The sequence below is a fragment of the Myotis daubentonii genome, chromosome 7 (genome assembly GCF_963259705.1).
Source record: "Myotis daubentonii chromosome 7, mMyoDau2.1, whole genome shotgun sequence".
In the NCBI taxonomy this organism is placed as follows: Eukaryota; Metazoa; Chordata; class Mammalia; order Chiroptera; family Vespertilionidae; genus Myotis; species Myotis daubentonii.
The window spans coordinates 79,063,803-79,088,999 of NC_081846.1; the positions used below are offsets into that span (position 1 = coordinate 79,063,803).

The following is a 25,197-nucleotide window of genomic DNA, read 5'->3' on the forward strand; positions in this document are numbered from 1 at the left end:
ATACACAATGAATATAGAGGTAGAGGCCACAAGTCAAGGAATGCAGGCAGTCTCTAAGAGGTTGGAAAAGGCAAGGATATGAAGTTTTCCCTAGGGTCCTGGAGGGAGTGTGGCCCTGCTAACATTTTGATTTCAGGCTATAAAAACCCATTTTGAGCTTCCAGCCTCCAGAACTGTAAAGGAATAAATGTGTGTTCTTTTAAACAATAAGTTTACAGCAATGTGTTATAGCAGCCATAAGAAATGAACACAACTTGACTTGTGAAAATATCTGCACTTGTTTTGAACTTCATGGTTTTATTTAATAGATCATTTTTGGATTTATAGATGTTTCTTAGTATTATGTTCCCATCATCCAAATTCAGAACAAAACTAGTGGGTTTTCACTAGACTATTGCTAACCTTAACTGCTTATGAATTGTTTTAAAATATTTTATGTAATGTAGGATTTCATGTATTGAAAGGGTTTTATGTGCCAGGCACTGCACTATGGACTTGGAATGGGCTATCTTACTTATGCGTCACAACAAAACCACGAGGTAGGAACTATTATCCCCATTTTGCTGGGGCTTGAAGAAGCAAAGCAGCATGACCAGTCACCAGCAGAGCTGATATTCAAGCCCAGTCTGCCAGATTTTAAAACACATCTCTGATCTGCCACGTTGATCTGTCACTGTTCTATGTTCAATTTCTCTAGCTGGGGTAGAATATTAAGAATCTGAAATGGCATGAATTTTCAGGAAAGATGTGTTACTATAAATGTATCTTTCTTGGGGGGAAAAGCTAGTTTCCTAGAAATGTCATGTGCTTGTTTCAGATGTCAAATGGAAATGATTTCAAGCATCAACCTTGAAATTGTGATTGTTGGAAAAGTCAGAGGGATCACTCAAAAGCATTGAAGGAAAAGCAAAAACTCTGTCTTGGCAGGAACCTATAATTTCCCTGGTGGGGGGGGGGATCTTCTCTAAAGAGTAAAACTTTTGAATTGATATCCAGCAAAGTTATGGTGTAAACTCATATTCTGCCTATGAAGTTTTCTGAAACTGTATTATTTTTCAGTTGGTTTTTGTTACCTACATACTAGGCACATTAGCCAAGGACAGATGCTATTTTTCCCTTGTGCCCTCTTCTTTCTCTCAGTTCTCTCTCTTTGAAAGGGAAGAGAGTGCAATTTCATATTGCATACTCACCTTTCCCAGCTCTGTGTTACATGTAGTCTGATCAGGCTGGGACGAGAAACAGCTTTGTTCTTCAGGCATCTCTTCTGAACGAATCAGCTGACACATTAAACCAGTTAACAATAAATCCTCGAGTTCCACCAGTCAGCCCCTTTCCCTCTTTTCCACCTGAACAATTAGTAAATATATCATTTTTTTCAATTTTATATAATACATTTTTCAAAGTCAAGTCCTACCCCTCTTTCAACCATACTGCTCCTATGCCCTTCTTATGTATAAGGACACTTCGCTTGGGAAAAACCTGAAAGACCACAGAGACCACAGTGGTTTGTTATCTGTACCCCCATTTCTTTTTGTCTCTTCTTAATCCACTGTCAGTACATCTCCATCATTGTTTTGTGGGACAAGTTGTAGTGGGTTCGTGTGGGGTAGGGATGGATGTGGAAGCCAACTGGATATCTTTGTTAAGACCAAATTAAACCTTCTGTTTCCCCTCCAGCCTCTAAAAACCTCCTCCTCATTCAGTGTTTGCAGCAAGTCCTTAAATAATATGGTTTTTTTCAATGTTGTTTTGTTATAACATTGATGAGATACCACAGGAACTTAATTCTTGTTTGTATCAATTAGCCTATGGTAAAATTCATTTTATTGTATGTTGTTGTTTTTTCGCTGAAAGGCACAGAACCTACCAATGGCATTGGGTGGCATATATAATTACACATATCTGTACAGACAAATACATATATGTGTGGAGGTAATAATAAAATAAATTTTCAGATCTCTTAATATGATATAATTACATCAATAAATTTCCTAATATTGAAACATCATTGTAATTTGGAATAAATTACACTTGGTTATGGTGTAGTAATGTTTAATGCTGCTGAATTCTATTTGCTGATTTTTTTTTGGGATTTCAAAATCAAGATTCATAAGCGAGATTAGCCCATACTTTTCTTTTTGTTTCTTCTATCTTTATCAAGTGTAGGTTTCAATGATATACTCAGTTTATTAAAAGAATTTGGTCATTCTTCTCATTATTTCCCCTAGCCTCTGGAATAATTTATGAAGCATATTATTTACCCACTCTTTGAAAGTTTGATAGATGTTCCATGTGAAACCATCTGGGTCTATACCATTTTACGAATTGGTTCTTTAATACTTTTGAAAACTTCTTTTATGAAAAGCATTTTCATCTGTACTAGAAACAATTTTCTAAAATTGCATTAAAAATTGTACCCATATCTCTTAGATGTTAAAATATTTTTATTCAGCACTTCCAGCAGTCTCAAATTTGTGTTAATTCACCTGTTTCAATGGTTATTTCCTGATCAATTTAATTTTATATATATGGCTGGGAAAAGTAGGTTTATAGACTTAATAAAAATAGGTAATACAATAATTAAGAAATAATAATACAGGAATAAACTCTGTGTTTTGTGTACTCACAGCTGTAACTCTTCTCAGCCCTGTATTGTTTACTTTTATTATTTGCTTAGGTTGGCTAGTGCTGGTCTATTTTATTACTTTTTATAAAGTCCTAATTTTGATTTATTATTCCTAAAAATTATTATTTTCTACCAAAAGTAGTAAAAGATTTTAACTTTATTATTATTATTTTCTGAGGGTTTAACACAATGTTAATGGGTCTTGAATTTCATTAGGTGTGTTTGCTACATTTATTGAAAGGAGCATATTAATTTTCTTCTGTTTATTTCTGTTAGTGTTGTTAATTACATGGATTTGTAAAACATGATAAACCACCCAGAAATTCTTAGAATGCACCATGTTTGTATTGTTATATTTTGCTAGATTTGATTATTGATGTTTTGTATAGAATTTTTCACCTCTGTGCATTAATCAGGTTGGTCTTTTCCTTTTCTATAAAATCTGTAAGATTTTTGTATCAATATTATCCTGGCCTCATAAAATGAGCTGGGAAATATTCCTTATTTTTTCCTTATTTCAAAGAGTTTATGTAATGTTGATGTCTTTTCTTCCTTCAATGTTTAGAATAATTCACCTGTTAAGCCATCTGGGCCTGAAGTTCTTTCTGGAAAATTTTAAAAATAACACACCCAACTTTGAGAATACAAAGAAGACTATTAAGATTTTCCTATTATTTGTGTTTAATTTAGTAATATTTTTAGAAGAGTTTGTTCATTTCATCTAATTGCCAAATTTGCAAGGCATACATTTTTATGTAATACAGAGGTGGGCAAGAGTAGCTTTATAGTGTGTGAGTATGCTAAACACAGAGTTAATGAAGCTATTGTAATAATCAAAACCCAAATGTATTTTTTCCATATGAACAACTGTAAACCTACTTTTGTCCACCCCTGTATGTATTTATTATACTTTTGTTTGTAAAATCTTTAGAATTTTCTTCTTTTTTTATATATTAGAGGCCCAGTGCACAAAAATTTGGGGTGGGGGGTCCCTTAGTTTTGCTTGAGCCCTCTCACAGTCTGGGAGTCCTCAGGGGATGTCCTACAGATGTCTGGCCTCCCTCTGCAGGAGGTGACTTGACAGGCAATCAGGGGATGGCGCCACCCCAACACCCTGACATTGCCGTCCAGCCTCCCTCTGTGGGAAGCAACCAGATGGGCCTATCAGAGGATGGTGCTGGCCCCCCTATTGACCCTCTGCCATTGCCGCTGGTTGCAGCCCTCCTCCCCGCTTCAAGGCCATTCCCTCCCTCTGCCTGCTGGCCTACACCTTGGCTGGCCTGGCACAGCCTACTCGCTGGTCCCACCCCTGGCAACTGGTCATTCTGCCATTCGGTTGATTTGCATATTACTATTTTATTATATAGGATACTGGTAACTTTTTCTCTCTTTTCTTTTTCTTGCCTAGTCTTGCTAGGAATGTATTAATTTTACTAATCTGGTCAAAGCACAAACTCTTTGCTTTCTTCATTTTTATTGCCAATTTTTGTGTATTTCATTATTTTCTTCTATCTTTTTCATTTCCTCTTGTTTACTGTTTGAGAGTTGATGTTCTTTTTTTCAGTTTTTTGAGGTAAAAGTTAAGCTATTGTTGTTCTAATTTCTTCTTTTCTAACAAATGTATTTAAAGCTATCTTTTACCCTTAAGCACTGCTTTAGTTGATTCTCCAGTTTGTATTTATTATATCTTCATTATCATAGAATTCAAAATTATTTAATTTTATTTTACTATGATCTATTCTTTGACCCATGGGTTATATAGAAGTGATTGCCTAGTTTCAAGCAGTTGTGAATATGTAAGGTATCTTTTTTTTTTTTTTTTTTTTTTTAGTTTTAGCTTAATTCCACTGGGTCAAAATCATTTCCAAATAATTTCAATCATTGAAATTTATTGATTTTTGATCCAGCATAAGTCAATATTGGTAAACATTTAAAGTGTACTTAAAATATTAATTTTATTATTCCTAGGTGCAATATACTATAAATGTTAAGTGTATTTAGTTGATTGAGTTTATCAGATCTTATTGATTTTCCTGTCGGTTTGCTCTGTCAGCTCAGCCCTGAGAAAGAAGGAAATTCTGCCATTTACCAACAACATGAATGAACTTTGAGGGTATTATGCCTAGTGAGATAATATTGTATAATATCACTTATAAGTGAAATCTAAAAAGCCAAACTCATAGAAACAGAGAGTAGAATTGTGGTTACCAGGGACTAAGGGTGGGGGAATTGGGGAGACATTCTTAAAGGGTACAAACTTGCAACTAGAAGATGAGTAAATTCTGCCATCTAATGCAGAGCATAGTGATTAAAATCCACAATACTGTATTATTTACTTAAAATTTGCTAGAAGACTAGATCTTAAATATTCTCATGCCCGGAAGAAATAATCATTATGTGACCTGATAGAAGGTTTGCTAAAACTAAGGTGGTAATCATATTGCAATAAATAAATGTATAAAATTTGCTCATTATAGAACTTAAACAATGTTATATGTTGATTATCCTATCTAATAATAGACAAACATGGTAATTAACCATAACTTCGCTACCCTTCCCATTGGCTAATCGGGGTGATATGCAAATTAACTGCCAACAAAGATGGTGGCTAATTTGCATACATAGGTGCAATGATGGGATGCAAAATGGGAAAGATGGAAGAATGGTGGCAGGTAAGAGCGGGCTGCCTTTGCCCACCCCCCAGCTGGTGATTGCCATTGGAAAGCCTGGCAGCAGGCCAGGCGACAGCCCCAGCCGGTGTGCTGGTGATCGCCATGGCGATCGGAGGAAGAGAGAGCCCGGGTGCAGGATCCCCGGGGCCAGGGGTGCCAGGTGGCCTGTGGCCCCCTGATCTGCGATGGTGCAGGGAGGGGCGGGGCCCCAGGCTCAGTGGCACGCCGGGCACCAGGTGCAGCTGTGCCTGCGGTCCTCTGATCTGCGATCGTGATGGGAGAGGCAGGGCAGCAGGCATGGCAGTACCCTGGGCACCAGGTGCAGCCCCAGGGTGCAGCTGTGCCTGCAGCCCTCTGATCTGCTATCATGAAAGGAAGGGCGGGGCCACAGTCACGGCTGCACGGGGTACTGGGTGTTACCGTGCCTGAGGCCCCCTCGTATGCAATCACAAAGGTAGGGGCTGGGCAGCAGGCAAGGCAGCACCCTGGGCACTGGGTGCAGGCCCAGTGTGCAGCCATGCCTATGGCCCTCTGATCTGCCATGCGAAGGGAGGGGCAGGGCCACAGGCACGGTGACACCCTGGGCATCCAGTGCAGCCATGCCTGCAGCCCCCAGATCTGCAATCGAGAAGGGAGGGGCAGGGCAGCAGGCATGGCAGCATCCTGGACACCGGGTGCAGGCCCAGGGTGCAGCCTGCCTGCGGCTATCTGATCTGCGATTGCGAAGGGAGGGGCGGGGCCACAGGCATGGTGGCACCCAGGGCACCGGGTGCTGAGGTGCCTGTGGTCCCTTGATCTGAGATTGGGAAGTGAGGGGCGGAGTCACAGACATGGCTGCACCTGGGGGACTGGGTGCAGCTGTGCCTGCTGCCCCTGGATCTGCAATCTCGAAGGGAGGGGCAGGGCAACAGGTATGGCAGCACCTGGGCGACCAGGTGCAAGTGTGCCTGGGGCCCCGGGATCTGCAATCGTGAAGGGAGGGGCGAGGCAGCAGGCATGGCAGCACCCTGGGCACCTGGTACAGCCCCAGGGTGCAGCCATGCCTGCAGCCCCCTGATCTGTGAATGCTAAGGGAGGGCTGGGGGCACAGGCATGGCAGCCCTCCAGGCACCCCAGCACCTGACATGCTAAGGTCGGGGATGAAATGACTTTTCCCAACCACATCTACAAATATCCTGGGGAAGGCATCACTAAAGAGTTCACAACAACTCTCTTACTTGGCAAGGAAGAAAAAAGTTCGCAAGGGAAACAATCCCTTACATTCAAGTTAAGGTCCCTCTGAGTAAAAAAGAGTATTTCCAATGTAAAGGAGGGAGCAGGCAAAAATAATAGGTTCTCATGACTTCCACTGAAGTTTGAGCATATGACAGAGTCAAAATGAACATACAAATTAAAACAGACAGTGGACATTCAAATGACCCGAATCATCTGTCACTGTTTGTCCCAATAGCAGCAATGCTTATGTGATCATATAGTTTAACAAACATACAAAACAAGTCACATGATAAGAGAGGTTCAGCTTCTAAAGTAAATTCAATATGTTCTTTAAAAATTCTCATGTCATATGATCTCACTCATTTCTGGATAATAAAGACCATTATAAACTTATGAACAAAAATAGATACAGAGGCAAAGCTGCCTCGAACAGACTGTCAAACTACAGCAGGAAGGCCAGGGAGGGTGGGAGGGCAGGAGGGGGGTGGGTAAGAGATCAACCGAAGGACTTGTATGCATGCATATAAGCATAAAATGGACATAAGACACTGGGGGGTAGGGGAGGCCAGGGGATTGTCAAGGGTGGGGGTGGGGGGTGGGGGGGGAAGAGACATATATAATACACTTTGTAATACTTTAAGCAATAAAAAAAGAAAAAGAAAAAAAAAGAGCAAGTAAATAAAAAAAAATATTCTCATGTCCTCCCCTCTGACTATAGTTCTTAATTTTCCAATCAGAAAATTACCCTAGGTAATCCAGTAACATGTAGAACTTCAGTAACCTAACTTATTTTAAAACAAACAAACATCCCAACCATTTTTAAAATATTTAAATTGATATTTTAGGGTTTAAATTATAGAAGATATTTAGATCCAAATATATTTTCTGAATAGAAAATATTTCAGTTTTTTATTTTAAAAAAATAAACATAAAGAAATATATAAGTGACACATTTTCCCAAGGAACTCTGAATTAGTATCTTTCCCTCTAAATTTCTTCAAATTAAGAGAATCTATGGAGTTCCCTATACTGTACAAGTTTTAATGAAAGAAAATAAGATTTTCTAAGAGCATCAAATACATGTTTTGTTATTTACAAATGTATATATTCCTCTCTCTCTCTCTCTCTCTCTCTCTCTCTCTCATACTCTTACTGATTCAGAGAGGAAGGGAGAGTGAGAGAGATAGAAACATCAATGATGAGCCCTGGCCGGATTGGCTCAGTGGATGGAGCGTCGGCCTGCGGACTGAAGGGTCCCAGGTTCGATTCCGGTCAAAGGCATGTACCTTGGCTGCAGGCACACCCCCAGTAGGAGGCTTGCAGGAGGCAGCTGATCAATGTTTCTCTCTATCATCGATGTTTCTAACTCTCTATCCCTCTCCCTTCCTCTCTGTAAAAAAACAATAAAATATATTAAAAAAAAGAAAGAAAGAAACATCAATGATGAGAGAGAATCATTGATCGGCTGCCTCCTACATGCCCCATACTGGGGATCAAGACCACAACCCAGGCATGTGGCCTGACCTGGAATCAAACTGTGACTTCCTGGTTCATAGGTCGATGCTAAACCACTGAGTCACACTGGCAGGGCTCAATTCTAACTTATAAATTCATTCCAAGGACATATACAGCTTGAAAAGCTTTGGAAGTAGTTTCAAAAAAATTAGCTTTTAAGTAACAAGAAAACAGTTATAGAAGAAAGTTTAAATTAAAAGAAGAAATTGTTTTGATTTATTCAAGAGTGGGAACATCCTCCATGAAAATGTGTACCTTGACTGTGGATGGCTGGGAGGCCTTATCACACCTTAGGAATTCAAATGCTTTTTACAATGAAAAGAAAGAGAGTTTCATCTCATTTCTCTACCAGGGTAGATGTCTGTCAATAGAAGGTGGACATCAATAAAAGGAGGGGCTTTATAATCAATCCAGAAAGTCAGCAATCTATGAAAAATCCAGAACCAAGTATTTATCTCCTCTGCCACACACCCTCCCTCCCAGCCAGTGAGCAAGATAATTACTCTCAAGTCAAGCTAAGTGCCCCCCAGTCACAGTGGTCCAATGCTGACATACAAAGCATACAAATAATTCTCATGCTGGCATAAAAGTGACAACTTTCTTGGAAGAAAAGAAGATACTGTAAATTTCTCAAAGTCTTCCTGAAACATTTTTTTAAGTAATTTTTACTTCTTTAGAAAAAATGCCATGGGAAACCATCTGTAATAAAATGCCGATTCTATAAAATAATTCATCTATACTAATAAAAGTGTAATATGCCAATTAGACTGGGAGACTTTCCAGATGTTCTTCTGGACAAAGACATGGTGACAGGGCCAAGGTAGAGGCGGTTAGAGGCCAAGAGGGGAGGGCAGTTGTGGGTGATCAGGCTGGTGGGGGGCAGGGCCACTGGGGGTAAGCAGACCATCAGGGGGCCAGTTGGGGACAAGCAGGCCACCAGTGGGTGTCAGTTGGAGGTGATCAGGACAGCCGGGGGGGGGGGGCAGTTTGGAATGAGCAGGCCAGCAGGGGGACAGTGGGGATGAGCAGGCCAGTGGGGAGGGAAGGTAGGGGTGGCAGGCCAGCAGGGAGGGGCAGTTTGGGGTGATCAGGCTGGCAGGGGGGCATTTGGGGGCAAGCAGGCTAGCAGCAGGGGAGGGGGGGGCAGTTGGGAGCAAGCAGACCGGCAGGCAGAGTGTTTAGAGGCAATCAAGCAGGCAGGCAGGTGAGTGGTTAGGAGCCAGCAGTCCTGGATTGCGAGAGGGATGTCTGACTGCCGGTTGAGGCCCAATCCCTGTAAACTGGCAGTAGGACATCCTTCAAGGGGTCACAAATTGGAGAGGGTGCAGGCCAGGCTGAGGAATATACCCTCCCCCGTGCACGAATTTCATGCACCGGGCCACTAGTCTCTAATAATAAAAGCCTAATATGCTAATTAGTCTGGACGACCTTCCAGATGAAGCCACCGCGGTGGTGGGGGCTGAGCTCCTTGCATGAATTTTGTGCATTGGGCCTCTAGTATTTCAATAAAAAAAAGAGAAGAAGGGAGTTGGCAATGCTGTATATAAAAAACAAAAGTGGCATGGCAATCGACATCAGACTGGCCCAGGGCATGATGGTTACTTAAATATCAGCAGGTGCCAGGCAAGTGATATGCATAAGTAAAATGGGTCAGGGGAAAGTGCCTACTGTGTACATTACATGAGGGTGGGTATATGAGCGCATATAAGTGTGCAGTTTGTGTGTGTCTGTGTCTGTGTGTGTGTCTATGTGTGTTTATGTGTGTGTGTGGCTGTGTCTGTGTGTGTCTGTGTGTGTGTAGGGGGCACAATTATGAGCTGTGATTCTTCAAAAGGAGGCAGCTGGTATTCTTCTCCAGAAGAGATTTGTTTTGTGGGTCTAATGTTGCTCAATGTCCTAATCTTTCAAAATAAGCCAGAAAACAATACATTTATATAAAATATCATGAGTGTCCAATGTTGGCTCAAAATGTTAACCACACGAAGCAATGCCTGGGTGCCAGAGTTGGGTTCTGGACTTCAGGCTCAGGAAGAAGAGATGTTTGGAAGGAGTGGGGGCATGAAGAAGCGAAAACAGACAACAGTAAAGATGCTTGAAGCTTTTATTTAAGTATATCTTTGATATACTGAAAGATGAACATTTTTATGACAAAAGTTTCAAGAAGAAAGTTTTCTTTCCAGTTCCACCACTGTGGCTACCAGCCCAATACTTATTTAAATGCAGAGATGCTGTGATTGGAATAATTCACATGTACAAATCATACCATAGAAAAACAATTTCATTGCTAACTATATAAGTAGGTTAGGGTACTTTATCCAAAACAAGAAGAAAATAAGATTTTGCACTTTTATATTTTAAAGCTGATATTTTAACAATAGTTTGATAATGGTTTATTCCATTTATACTCTTTTGGCAACACAACCTTAAAAGGCAATCTATTCATTGGCATGCAAAGCAACATGGCTTCAGAATACACCTCTTAAATTTACAGAACTTAAAATTTCAAACATCCCATGTGGCTGGTAGGTGATGTTATGAAGATGATCTTGAGTAGTGACATACTTACTTCCTAAAGATAAAAGAAAAAGACAGTCATGTAACATAACTATCATACTCAGATGATATAGATAAATTATCTGGGAAATATTTTAAAGATTTATTTTGGTAAAAGTTATTTATTGATCATTTTGTCTTATGAATCCCATAGTCTTTTGAACTTGTCAAATATTTGCACTCAAAGATGACATCCTAAAGTTCCCCAGTCAAGGAATATAAAGTGTATAAATAGTTATAAAAAGCAATTATAACCCACCAAGATAAGTGGTTACTTTTGCTGTTTAGGTTTCTATTATTATCCTTATTACATTAAGTATATAATACCAAATTTATTTGTGCTAAGAATTCAAAATACATAGCAATATAGAATGTCACATTATCACGCGAATGATGTATATTTCCATGTTTTATTCTTATCTGTGTTCCTATGCCCTGTCCCTTAATTGACACTCAGGAAATATTTTTGGAGTAAGTGGGTGAGTGAGTAAATGTGTAATTATCTAAAACAAATATAATGATGTATTCTTAAATGAGTCATACTTTTGCTTATCTACCAAGAGAGCAAAGACTCCCCTCCTCACACAAGGAACAACCTGTCGCTGTTTGTGAAAGTTTTGATGGTTTTCAGAATGCAATAAAAGGCAATCACCTGTCAGTAATTTTGTTTTGCAGCAGCCACTTTATATATTCCTGGTTGGCAAGAATATCATGAACTGTATTCATTTCATCGGACAAAGAGCCATCGACATGTCTGCGGCGGACCGTTTCAGGAACGTCTTTTAGGAGTCTGAGGACAACGGGGATAAAAATCAGTATTTGGTTAAATGCTTTAAATACATGCTTTCTGATTGCATATCACTGGTAACATGTACGGATCACTGAGAAAACAGGATGTCATATTTACAGAGGGCCGACTGTGGGAACCTGCATGAACTGGTGTATGTCAGATTGGACAATCTGGAGGTAGTGAAGAGCAGAGCAGGATGGGAAACCAAACCTGGAAAACTTCATGCCTTCTGCAGTGGTCCAGCTGCTCCAGAGATTTTAGTATATTGGCAACACAGAAGTTATTATTGAGACTATTATTCTGTTTAAAATTCAGAAAAATGTAAAAGTAGTAGTTATTAGAACAGCCTTGCAAAGTGAAGTATTAAGGGATTAAATTTATATTAGATTTTCTTTTTTTATTAGTTTAATTAGCAGCATTTTTGGTGCCCCTTTAAAATATCATAAAATGTCCTCAAGTATAAGCAACTATTTTACCACTGGTTTTGTAAATTGGGTCATCAATGTTTAAAAAAGCAGTGACAATATCAGGTTATTAGCTAAATAGTAATACAATCCCTTTTGTCTTAAGATTTATACAAGTCTCAGTAAGCTTGCTTTAAATTTCACAAAAAAATTGAGTTGAACATGAATTTCCTGCTTCTCATAATTCAAATGTCAATCAAAATGGTCAAGAGAAAATGAGACTGTTCAGGGGTCTGTTTGGTTGTGGTAAGATCCAAGAATGTACCTAATGGGCTTAGTCTTATTTTCAGCTGTGAAACTTTAATGGCTATTTATATGACAGTCCCATAAAAATGGGGATGTTGTTAAATATATGGATGTTTGCACTCAAAATGTTTATATTTTGAGTGTCATTAGACATCTTAAGTTTAATACCTTTCAGTCTTTATCAGATTATTAGCTAAACAGTAACATAAATATATGTTGATCCCATATGTAAATACTTAACGTCAAACTTTAAGTTTTCAGCAATATTTCTTTTTTCCTCATCCCTAGTTTTTCTAGTTTAAGGTTATTATCGTGATGTAGTTCTCAATAGCACCCTCTTCTCAAATGTGTCTTGGATTGACAAATGAATCGCCTCATTATAACACAACTCTAATGTGGGAAAAAAATACCACCTGTCTGACTCTATCATTAATACTTGCTACTACAGATAAAACATATTAAACTCTTGTAGATTGTCTCCCACCAATAGGAGTTATTTCCTTACTTTGTGAGACTATACTAATTGCTTCTATAACTCAAATCAATAAATAGATAACTGTAGTGTAAGTTTTCAACATCATGCAAAAATAAAAAATAAAAGTTAAATAAGAGAGTACAGACTTAACTCTTGCCTTCCTAGGGCTTTCTCTAGCCAAGCAATGGGTTCCTTGGCAGCCTGGCCTTCCAAATAAGAACTTAAATCACTGGTAAAGGTCCCTTCAGCGTGTCTCTCAAATTCATCATGACGTTTGGCAATGCCAATCCTGATAGAAATGTGAACGTTATATTGAAGATCTGTCTCTTTAGCAATATGGTTCTCACCTTTAAGTAGTGGCAGCTTGGGGTTGAAGAGACTGAGGGAGATTTATGAGATGAGGGTAGTTAGGAGACTCGTCCTGAAACTACATGAAGTATCTGAACGGTTGGTTGGTGGGCGAGAGATAATAGCAGTTAAGGGGAGCATTGGCCCACTCAGCACACACATTTCCACCTCTTCTGCTTATCTGTGCCATTTGATTATTACTGTTGCATTTACTTCCGCCTCAGTGTATGTGGACTCTCCAATGTGCTATGCAGCTTGCAGACAAGGCAGCTGTTTGTTAATACTTAGGGGATCAGACATAGTTAAGTGACTCAAGAGAAAGCTAGGGACCATCTCAAAATGTCATCAAAAGAACCACGTGATAATGGATGAAAGGAAACATGTGATGGGACAGCAGTAAGGAAAGCTAAGATGATGACCCCATATCATCCTCAAATGTGATCTGTGTAGGTGGTTGACCAGCTGCCCTCCTGCATCTATTACCCCTGGAAGGTTTCATCTTAAACACACAACAGAAACCGCCTGAGAGGAGGATTATTTTACATTAGATTACTAAATTGTAGCATTCCTTTTCTAGAAATGAGGATAATTGTTTTTTTTCAAATTTCTCTTATTTCACCAACGGCCATGTCTGTAGTCACTAACAGGGACTTCTCCCAGAGTCTGCTCTGACTATGACCATATCTTTCCTGTCATGCCCTCCACTTGAAGAACTTTTAGTAAACCACTCTTTCTCTCCAATTCTTCCAGCTGAACCATATTCTCTCTCTCTCTCTCTCTCTCTCTCTCTCTCTCTCTCTCTCTCTCTCTCTCTCTCTCTCGACAAATCTATGTCCTTATCCTGATATTTAGATTCCTTCAGCTACTTTGGATACACAACTCCCTTCCCCTGTGGGCCACTCTCCAAAGAAATTGTGAAATTCCACCCTCTCTGTGAAACCCTTGTAGAAGATTTCCCTCAGTAGCCTACATGCACCGTAAAACCCACACTGTCCACGAAAACCCAACATTAAAATGTGTGCCTCACGAAGGGCTTGTGCTCCTATTTGCCTTCCTCTCTCGTTATGCGGTGCAGCTAGGCTATGATTTAAATGTGTATCGTGGACTGTATTCCACAAGAAAATGACTGCATCTGTTTCCATTCCTTACCACGATTAACTCGGCTAGGGGTTACTTTAAATGTGATTACAGTCATGAGTTTGAACGCTACAGGGGAATTTTGAATTTGCTCTTATCTTTTGGTCAAAAAATAGATTCCTAACCATTCATGGCTAAAAAATTCAGCTTTCAATTTTAATAGAAAATGGGTAAGAGAGTAAATATTGCTAAGACCACAGTGGGGAAAATAATTTAAAATCTATGTTTCATTACAGGGTGGGTAAGGCATTTTCAGGGTGAGAAGTGGGACTTTCAGAGGCATAATATGAAGAATAGCATCACCAACCTTGAAATCATCAAAGCTGAAAGACCTTATACGCCCTATTTGATGAGCAAAATAACATAATGAAAGTCAGGAGATATTTTAGACATATTTAAGTAATACACTTGTGTGCAAATTTGGGGCTAGGTTTAGTCTCTCACTTTTTTTCATCCAGCAACCAAGTCACGAATTCCTGGACACATTCGTTTTGCAGAAACTCGTCGAACTCACTGAGGATCCTTTCTTCTTCAGAGTTGCGCTTCTCTTTATGTATCTGATGCAGATTAGTGAGCGAGACTGCATGGGGAGCTGGGTACAAGCTGTGAAGAACAGTGATTGGTGCAACTAAGTCTCTTCTTGAGTGGACTCACTCAAGAAGCACCTTGAAAACACAAGACCACAGGAAATTGAAAGGCAGGTGCCTTGAGCATTTCAGTTGATATGAGGGACACCTTGTTTGCCAAGGGAATCTCAGAGTTTTGTTAGAGTTGAATGCACTCTGATTCTAAATCCTGGGAGCAGATTTTTAACTGGCTTCCTCTTTACTGAAATAAGATTAAATAAATAGTTTTTATAAAGTAATTAATGTACTTATGATTCTGCTAGTAATGATAGAAGAGAGCAATGACTTGACTATTTTAAAAGAATGAAGAATCCCAAATCATTTCGGCAGCTGATCTGTGTTCTGAATTTTGTTTGCATGTGTCAATCTAAAAATCTACCTCCATTACCTGGTTACATGATAGCTGATGACGAAAGAGAAAGACAATTAAAAATTTAAATGATGCCAAGAAAAATCCCACTTGCTAATTTCAAACTGTGTAGTGGATAATCCACATGCCGGTAATCAACAGTTGTTTGCCATGGCAAATATGGAGAAATATTCAATAGTATTAATACCCAGAAAGAAATTTGAGATACTATTCTCACCTGTCAAAATAGCAAAGATTTAATATGGGAGAAGGTGTTATGAAAGGAGTATTTCTATAAGGCTGAGCGGAGTGTGCATGTGTATGACATTTCTGGAAAGCAAGCAGGCAAGATATTATAAAAGACTTGAACTTTTTTTTTTTTTTTGAGGATGAAAATTTTATTTTATTTATTTTTTCTTATTGCTTAAAGTATTACAAAAGGTATTACATATGTATCCATTTTATCCCCCCGCCCTTATTCAAACCCTTTGACACAGTAATTTTAGTACCAAAAATCTAGCCTCCGGAAAGAGTAAAAAAATCTAGGGAGAAAAGTTATTTGTAGCATTCTTTGTAGGCAAATGTAAAGAACTCAAGTGGTCAATAGAAGAGGAATAGCTAAATAAATATTATACACTTATGAGATGAAATAGGATGCAGCTATTAAATATCATACATTTAATAGATATTTGTAATGCTATATGAAAGAGCTAACGATACAATGCTAAGATAAAAGGCATAATATGAAGCTGTATAATGATCTGAGATATATTCTAAATACAGTAAATACCTAACATTTTGTGCATATTTTGTATCATGAGCATGTATGACTTTTACAATTAGTAAGAAACAGTGTTATTTTTGAAAAAGGAGTAATAAAAAAAAGTTGGTGTGAATAATTAAAATAATCTACTATGCAGTGTGTGAGTAGTGAATGGATAGATAGGATCAGCTGAAGATTTCAACAAGTTATAATTTCCCATGTAACACATTTTCCAACATAGCCTACTCCTTTGGTTTCGAAACAACATACTGATCTATACTCCAGAAACAATTTTATCACAATGATATTTTAAACTTTTTAAAATTGTACAGAGTATTTACTCTCAGTCACTGAGACCTCTTCACAAATTATAGTTTTCACAGACTGTATTATAACCATCGTACTTGTTAGTTTAAGTCTAAAGAGTGAATACCTGGACTTCTCCTCTGTGTCCTGAGGGGAATGCTGCCAGCTGCCTTGGGCCAGCATCACAAATAATCCAGCCACAAAGTAAATGCTTTTCATGTTTGCTGCCTGTTGGTGCACAGAGACTGGGAGAGATTTGGGGAGGGAGTAAGGCAAACATATTTAAACACGTCAGGCTCAATTCATTTAATTACGATAAAGTAAATATTATATAAAAAAAGAAAATCTATTTCATTTTGAGTATATTGTAAAAAGTAGATTATATTTCCCCCAAGATTTCTTTTTTGGTGGCAAAAAGAAAAGGATTTAAAAAATGTGTACCACCTTTAAGGTTTTTCATTAATGTAGGACACTTCTCTTAATAATTAGAAGGTTCATTTTCAGATTTGGAATTAAAAATGTCTATGATAAACATTCAAGATACCCACTGTAGATGATATGCTACATATGGTTAGCCTGAATGTCACCTTATCCATAATGCCACCCCCTTCACTATCAATCTGGCTTTGAATTAATAGTCCTTCACTTTCAAGCATTAACATTATACTGCATTTCAACCATTTTAAAGCGACCTTGGGCTACAACTTGGCATGCCAGCTGTCGGTTCAGATGTATTAATCATTTATATTTTAAATAGTATAACTTGGTCTCGACTTTGTAATTATAAAGCAGCCAACAGATTTGAGATATTTTAGGGTGCTTTGACCTGTTCTAAATTAAAGGGAAAAATTGTTTTAAAGACAAGCAATTTGCAATAGGAACTAATGCTTCTGGCAACTTGAACAAGTAAGAAACTCAAGAGATCACAGTCATAATGAAAATTAATGCCTATTTCTGAAGGTTCAGAAGTCCCCAGGTTATTTTATAATTGGCCTTGGTTCGGGACGTGACATTCACCTCTTGTGACACCCTAGGCCTAGTTGTGGGATACACCTGGTTGCTTGTCCTTGTACCACAAGCAGATGCCCCATGAAGCCACAGGATGCCAAAGGCATGATGAGGCAGTGTGTAAGGTGGAAACAAAAATGAATTTGGGGCAGAAGATCCCCACAGGACAAGCTCCTCTATTTTCTGAATAGAAGCCTCAAGTCCAGCATTTGTCATGGACTTCTCTCCGCTACTCAAGTCCCACCATGTTTCCGTGAGATGTGGGGATTTAATCCAAGTTTGATTATGTTTATCCATAAATAATTAGAATGAGTATTTTTAGCAAATGGCAATTGGTTTGATAAGGATTTTACAAATATTATCATTTCAAAGTATCAATCTTTACTTTAACATCTTAGCCATATTTACTGTCTAGCTTTGACACTAAAACATGGAGACTGGAATACCAGCAGTGGTATTTTATTCTTTGAAATATTAAGTCTTTTTAGATTAAGTAGTTAGTTAAACAAAGCAACATAATAGTAATTACATATTCTCCCTTCTTCATTCATCAACATGAAATTACTAATTTGGCATTTTGCTATGCTTCGGTTATCTTGTCGGTAAACTTTGGAAACGTTGCCATATATGCACGTAGTGTCTTCTGATTATACATCTCAATTATAAATTCATGCCTTCCAGAATTAACAAAAAAGCAAAGATTTATTTTAGAATTACAGCACTTTTGCAAAAATAAATTAGTCTTAAGTAATTTCTTCTATGCAAAGTCCCTAAAGGTTTTACAAAATCTTCACTATATTCTATATGGAGGGAGATTTAAAGTATGTGCTGTTCTGCTGCTATGGGAGCCATTGGAGGGGGAAACAGAGTGAATGATCCAAGTCTTCTATAGGCAGCGAGTTGAGTTTTACTGAAAGAGAAACTGATTTTTAAAATTTTATTCGTTCATTTTTAAGTTTATAGAATTGTAAAAAACTTTGAGAATAAGTTTAATTGTTTGAATGCCACTACTGAGGAAGCAAATGTTTATATTATTTTAGATTCACAATCTTATTCAGTAATAGAAGAATTTCCAGTTACTCCCCTCCACATCCTTCAGATTGCCTAAGGAGAGAATGTGTAGTTTTGTAAAAACCACAGATTTCCACTCAAATTTAAAAGGAAAATATGGGAACAATAGCGTTCTCCATGTAGAAAGTCTTTTAGAAAATTAATCTTAGACATAAGCAAGGTGACATTATATAATATCTCTAAATGTATTGGTATTGTAGGTCAAATACATACTTTTTAAAATTGCTCAGCTTATTTCCTCTCATAGGTCCTTGGTATGTGTAGGAAAACACACCACTTGATTATTTACTCCATTGAGGATCTTTGTAAAATCATTCTTTGTCCCTAAGGGCTTAAATAGGTATTTTAGAGCATCTGATTTTGTTTCTATAGAGATTTACTAACATTATATTTCATATTGTGGGCATTTTAGACATTTTATTTATTCCTACTGGTCCTGAATACATAGTAGACAATTATTAATCAGAGGTTTCTCTCAGCTCCATTCAAAGAATTCCCAGTAGTTTATTAGTTCACTGCACCAAATGTGCTATCTTATTCACGAACAGCTGATTTCATGGACTTTGAGTTTTTGATAGAGTTATTAGAAATTTGAATATTTGAAAGATGATGTTGATTCTTCTCTTTTAGAAAATGATAAATTTTCACTGGTAAGGAGCAATTGCTATTACAGCCTCTCTAATGGACACATTTCTGCTGATTGTAAAAGGGGCCTTCTGTCCAAAGTAATAGACACATTAATAAAATCTAAGGAACATATTTATATACTTAAAATGTTACCCTTATTTTAAAAACACAGTTCTCATAACAGTTAAGTTTTATAACAAGTTCATTGATTTAAATATTTGTTTTTCTTTCAACTCTATATCTTTTTATTGATTTAGTTTTCCAACTCATTTTGTGGCTTCACTGTGTTGAAGTTTATGTAAATATATTTTGTATCACTTTTTTCAAATCAATTCTACCCTGTGTATTATTAGTGAAAAGTATAAGATGAAAGAACAACATTTGAATTCATACTTTATCCCCTTAAAAATACTTACCTATACCCAAATCTGAATAGACAGTCTCACAATCAGTCAATAGGAATCTTACCTTCTGATATCAGGCATAGAATAGAGCAGGTGGAGAGAAAGCGAGCCCTCTTTCAAACTGGAGATGAGCTGGGTCCTGAGCTCTGTAGTTCTGCACCAAAGCACACTGCTTTTATATACTCTCTAGCACTGTTTAGCCCCACAGATATTACGCTGACAATATGAATTTCTCCTCTGTAGGCAATGGGCTTTTGTTACAAATGATTTAACTCGCCCACTCCCTTCTCTCATTTCATTCTACCCTTACACTGGGTGGGATCTCAGAGGCCAGTAAACTTTATTTACTCTCATGCCTTTTTTTTATTCCTGGGGAATGTGTGGGAAACTGTTTATTGCCTTCACTATCTGATAAGCATAGACAGAGAACTCCCCCAAAACCCCCGAAGGCTGGATGCCTTTTAATCCCTACCAAAGCTAGGAGCTAGGTGCCACCTCTGTTTGTCCAGGCAGTGGTAGCTGAAACTACTCCCCCATTTATTATTATGTAAATCCTTGCTGATGGGCTAGTCTGCTTGTTACTAGGGGGTTGCCTGCCTAAGGGCTACTCTGGATCAATAAAAGATTGGAGCAGCCTGAGCATGGGTGGAAGTCCCTCTCCTTGAGTTGGACTTGCCCACCTGGACCTCCAATATTGCAAAATTATATCGTGTCTTTTTCTTTCATTTGTTGTGCGGCTCCTCTTTCAGGTACTGAACCCTACTCCACGCGGAAAGTGGAAGGAAACACTCAACATCTGACGCCCGAAGGGTAATCTGGAAGTGCAGGGCTCGCTGGAGTGAGAAAAGGAAGTTTTCACCAAAAAGGTGTGGAAAACTCACTGAAAAAAGGTGAGGGGAAGTCTACCGCACGCAATGCCCAGGATCAACTACAGAAGTCCGGGTCTATAAGTACACTGGGAACATTTTCTTAACCAGGCTAACAAACGGGACAGGATTTGGCTTTAAAAAAGTAGATTCGGCTTTAAAAAGGTATATTTGGCTTTTAAAAACTAAGAAACTTTATTATAGACTTTTGATTTGCATGTTTAAAGTGTTAAAATTTTAGAAGGTAATCTTTTACAGTTTTTGCATGTTATTATAGAATATAACCTTTGTTTTTCTTGAAAAAGATACTCTTTTAGATCAGGCTGAAGAAAGAGTGCCATGGTCATCTTAATGTGTTTTCTTATCCAAATTAAAATCTTAATTTGTATTTGGAATCTATCTGTAATAAGAAATGAAACCCCGCTGCCGAATCTCTCTCTGGTTCAGAGAGATTCAAAGGTGGCAGGAGAGCGCAGAGCAATAAGTTCTCCCGCAATGAGATTACTTAATGTTCTGTTTAAGAATTACCTGAGAACATGTCGGGAAGTGCAAAGTCTAGCCAATGTCACCTTGGGTGCTAGCTACTACTTTGGAAAGCGAAAAAGGAAAAAAAAACTTTAAAATCTGTTTTTCTATTAAGCAAGACTTTGGGAACAAATATGCTACCTGAGTCATTTGCTGAAACTTCCCCCAAAGCAGGATGTGGTGGAAAGGAAAAGGGAGCACATGGGATCCATATTGGATCGTCTCCTCCCCAGTATTCTAATTTAAAGTCTCCTTATTGTAACTGAAAAGTTTTACAAAATTTAAAACGCGTCTGGGATTTCTGTTCATGTGTAAAGAGAAAACTTGGCTTGGAACTAATGTGCGCTCGTTCCGATTTTGGGCATTTAGAGTTTTGAGCTGGAATTTCTTTACAAATGTGCAGAATAAAACCCAAGACTGATTATTTCCTAAAGAAAATGGCGAATTTGACCCAGGGTAGAAATTCTAGCAACAAGATTGGTATTTTTCCATAATAATGTTAATGAAGCCTATTCCAAAGCTAACTTTAAGACCTCTAAAAGGAAAATCAGTAAAATTGTCTCTGTTACAAAAATTTGCTAAAGTAAATGCCTTAAATAATTGAATTTGAATCTCAAAAATTATTAAAATCTCTAATTATAAAAATCTAAGTAGCCCAGTAATAAACCGGCCCTTTGTTTATTGAAAAGGCTGGCCAAAACATTTCTGATGGAGAAAGGGGCTAGTTGCTTCCCGCCTGTAGCATATTCTTTAAGAATGTGGTCAATTTACATCTGATTGGTCCAGGGTAGGCCAAACCTGTTCTTCCAGGGAAAACAGCCCCCCCTCCTTCCTCCCCCAGGCCAATTTTGAAACTTCCCACCTGCAAGCAAGAGGCAGGAAACAATGTAGCTACAACCTTGTTTCTTGACCTTCCCCAGAGGAAAAAATTATGGTCCTTTTAAAATCAAAGGCTGGGCCAGGCCTGCCTTGCCAGCCTCAAGTGTGGTTTTCCAAAGCTGTTGTGAAATTTAAGACCTTGGAGTTTATACCTAGGTATCTTGAAGTGACATAATACTGAATTAAATGAGATCTGAGTATGCCTCGTACAAAATCTAGAGGACAGTATTAAATCTGTTGGTTGATTATGTCTTGCATTTTTAAAGTTTATTCTTAATGTTACTGATTGAGAAATGCTGAATATTTGACTTGCCAGCTAAGATTCGAATTGAATTGGGAAAAACTGTATAATTATGATAGCTAAATGACTTAAAAGTAAAAAAAAAATTTATTTTTGAGAAAATAATTTTTTGTTTTCTCTGAAATAATTAGAATTCAAAATATGTTGTTTATTGATCTGATTAAAAAAGAGGATTAATTTTATGACCTCAACTGAAATTTTTAATACAAAAACCAGTTTAAATTTAATTGATATCTCTTAATAATTATAATAAGTATATAATTTTTAAATCATATATATATATATATATATATATATATATATATATTTGATGGTCTTTCAAGTTGGATTTCAAAACTATAACCAAGGAATGACTTTGAGAAATTTCACCGGCCCTGAAATGTTTTCAAAAGTTTATTCTCTCTTTTAAAGGATTTTTAAATTTAGCTAAATTTAATACACTTGAAATCACATGGAAAGCTTTATCAAATAAAAATTAATTAATATATTTTAAGTTTTTGCCTCTGAGAAAGGGCAAAACAAGTTATTTTGTTTAATATTTATTAAAATACAGCAGTGAAATTTTAAGATGTAATTTGAAATAACAAAAGCTCCTCACTACTGCATTTTAAATTAGGCTGGAAGTGGTGCAGTGTTTACCCCTAGTAAATCAAAAGTTTACTAAATAGTAAATTTACTTGCTTTGATTTTTAAAAAATACTTACTTAAATTACTATCCTTGTAAGCAATTGAATCCTAGTAAAGTAAATTCTTCTGAAAAGGTTACTGAAGGCTTCCCATGATTCCTCTGTACATGCAAATAAGCCAAAGGGTATACTCTTTAAATATATAATTGCTAACATTTACATATTGTTGTTAAAATACTAAATCTGACAATAATTAGTCACCATAAATGAAAAATTACTTGAAATATATAGCTTTGTGACAGACTTTGTTAAAATCTCAAAAGGCAACCATGTTCCTTACATTTGTTGCTTGTGTGAGAAAGAAAGCTGTCTGGAAGGAAATAAAAAGAGGTTTCCTTCAGATGTCTAACTAAAATTAAAAATCAATATATTGGGCCTCATAAACTAAAGTGAGTAATTTGTGTTTTGCCTCCTTAAACAAAGTTTATGTAAATTTACTTAAGGACTAATACCAGAAATTTAATTAATGTCACTTACTGTCCATAACTTAGGACAAGTATAGTTAAAAGAATAAATCTTATTTCAAACTGACTTAAATTGGCAAATTGGGCTAAATGGATATTCAGGGGAACTTAGCTGTCACCTATTAAAATATAAACTACTACAATTTTCATATAAGACCTCCATAATTATACCAAAAAACACTAGGCAGGAACCAATTCCTGGAGCTTTAACTGTTTTTACTGATGGGTCATCTAATGGGAAAGTTGCCTATCATACTATAAATTCCGACCGAGTCATACTGACCAGTCATACTTCTGTGCAAAGAATTGAATTAAAAGCTATTAAGGATGTGTTGCAAGATTTCCAACAGCCTGTTAATATAATTTCTGATTCCTCTTATGCTTCGGGCCTAGTAAGTAGAATTGAAACTGCCCAGTTGAAATGGTTTAGTGACCAAAGTTTATTATTACTATTTAAGCAAGTTCAACAGATTGTGCAGCAGAGAAAATACCCTTTTTATATCACCCACATCAGGGCTCACAGCATATTACCTAGCCCATTAACTAAGGGAAATGCACATGCTGATCAATTGGTTGCTTTATTAAAATAGGCTTCAGAGTCTCATCAGCTTTTAAAAATCCCAACTTGAAAAACAAAAAAGGGGGATGATGGAAAAATCACCATCGGGTAGGCTGCATCAAGCCTTAATTACTCTAAATTTTTTCACTTGTGATGCTGATGGAAAGACACCTATGGAGCTACATTGGTGTCAGAATAAAACAAAAGAAAATGGTCTAGTTAAATGGAAGGATCCTGAATCTGGTCTATGGAAGGGACCTGACCCATTATTAACCTTTGGCAGAGGGTACGCTTGTATATTCCCAGAGAATTTTTCCAAACCCGTATGGATTCCTGCTAGAAATATTAAACTGCATCAGGAATCTAGCCAGACTGAAGATCTTGCGCCTAGAGCCATAACATGTAGCTGTAAACAATCAACTACCTCAGCCACAGAGAGGAGCAACTCCAAGCAGTCCACTGAAGATGAGGAACAGGAGGAAGACAAACCAGACAACCAACAGCCCACAGACCACCTGGGGCATGGTAAAGTGAAGTATGGTAACAATCCTTTCAGGTAAAAACTATAGTTTCATACTGGTCTTAGAAGGCACATTTTTCCTTTACCTGGGAAGGACAGCACAGCTATCCCAAAGTCAGAAGGCTCCAGTTAGCGTGTCAACTCAGTGCTCTGGAGACCCAGAACTGTAATTTAGATAGCATGCTGTCTCTGCTTCTGTAAATTGCTTTTTTTTGCTAACTAGGTTCCTCATTCCAAACCCTGAGTTTAAAATTAAGTTGTCATGACCTAGAGCAAAAAACATTCTTACATGGTATTATTCTACAAGTTTTATTAATAATTTTTGATGCTTTACAACAGTATATTGTGCATTTATCCCAAACAAATTTACAAATGAATTTGAATGTCTTACATGAAGGGATTTATTCCTTTCCACTGTTTGGAGGGTCTCCTGGGGAAGGCACTTAAAGCATTCTGTATTCACCTATATTGACTTTTTTTGCCAAGAGGAATCCAATTGCCTACAGCTGAGCTCTCTGTTCAAGCTGGGATCATGAAAAGCTGGTACCATGGATCTGTCTCTTGCCCAGTGGCGTAAGCTGGGCCCTCTCTGGAGAAGAAACCTGGGTTCCCTATGATCAATGCCGGGGCCCCACCAGCAGGCGAGGGGATCCAAAGGCAGTTGCTGGGCATGGAGGCCAGAGGGACATAGGCTAACAAGGAGACAGAACTGAACCTCACATCACCCTACTTGGCCCAGAGATGGTTGGTAGTCAAAGATGGGTAAGACCCCACAGGGTGGGGCGACCTAAGACAGGCACAGCCGGGGCCAGTAGGAGGAAACTTGGGGTGCAACAAAGGTGGGGCACAGAACCCCCCCAATGGTGCATGGGCTTTAACACTTGCCCCTTCTGAGGAAGGTCTCCTGTCCCCATGGCTGCTTCCTGCTTCCCATGCCCAGCCCAGATCAGGAACCAAATAACAGAAGAGACTTGGTCCAGCTGAAAATGGTACCCAGAAAAACGGAGGCTTGGCTAGGAGACCCTATGTCTAAATCTAGCCTAACAGCAGGAATGCTCAGAGCCTTCACAAGGATGTAAAGTGATCCTTTTCATTAAAATTTACAGTGTAAATTAAGATTATTGTTAAAATATTAAATTTGACAGCAAAATAGTTTTCAAATTAATTAAATTCAAGTTTTCAAATTAATTAAATTTGACTAA

General features: G+C 37.9%; 1 protein-coding gene and 1 long non-coding RNA gene across 3 annotated transcripts in view; both read right to left on the minus strand.

Moving 5' to 3' along the window:
- Nucleotides 1-25,197, minus strand: part of LOC132238008 (uncharacterized) — a 200,359-nt gene that overhangs the window by 160,962 nt on the left and 14,200 nt on the right. The window lies entirely within an intron of this gene.
- LOC132238007 (pro-glucagon-like) overlaps nt 10,174-25,197 on the minus strand; it is an 87,630-nt gene continuing 72,606 nt past the window's right edge. Inside the window, exons 1-6 of one of the 2 annotated variants that reach the window (XM_059702513.1) lie at nt 19,260-19,347; nt 16,213-16,313; nt 14,486-14,644; nt 12,703-12,845; nt 11,234-11,360; nt 10,338-10,597 (exon numbers count right to left, since the gene is read on the minus strand). In XM_059702513.1, the coding sequence (XP_059558496.1) occupies nt 10,591-10,597; nt 11,234-11,360; nt 12,703-12,845; nt 14,486-14,644; nt 16,213-16,304 (528 nt within the window). In that variant the 5' untranslated portion in view covers nt 16,305-16,313; nt 19,260-19,347 and the 3' untranslated portion in view covers nt 10,338-10,590. Of the gene's footprint in view, nt 10,598-11,233; nt 11,361-12,702; nt 12,846-14,485; nt 14,645-16,212; nt 16,314-19,259; nt 19,348-25,197 lie in introns of those variants that run through there. The other variant, XR_009453712.1, reaches the window with a different exon arrangement.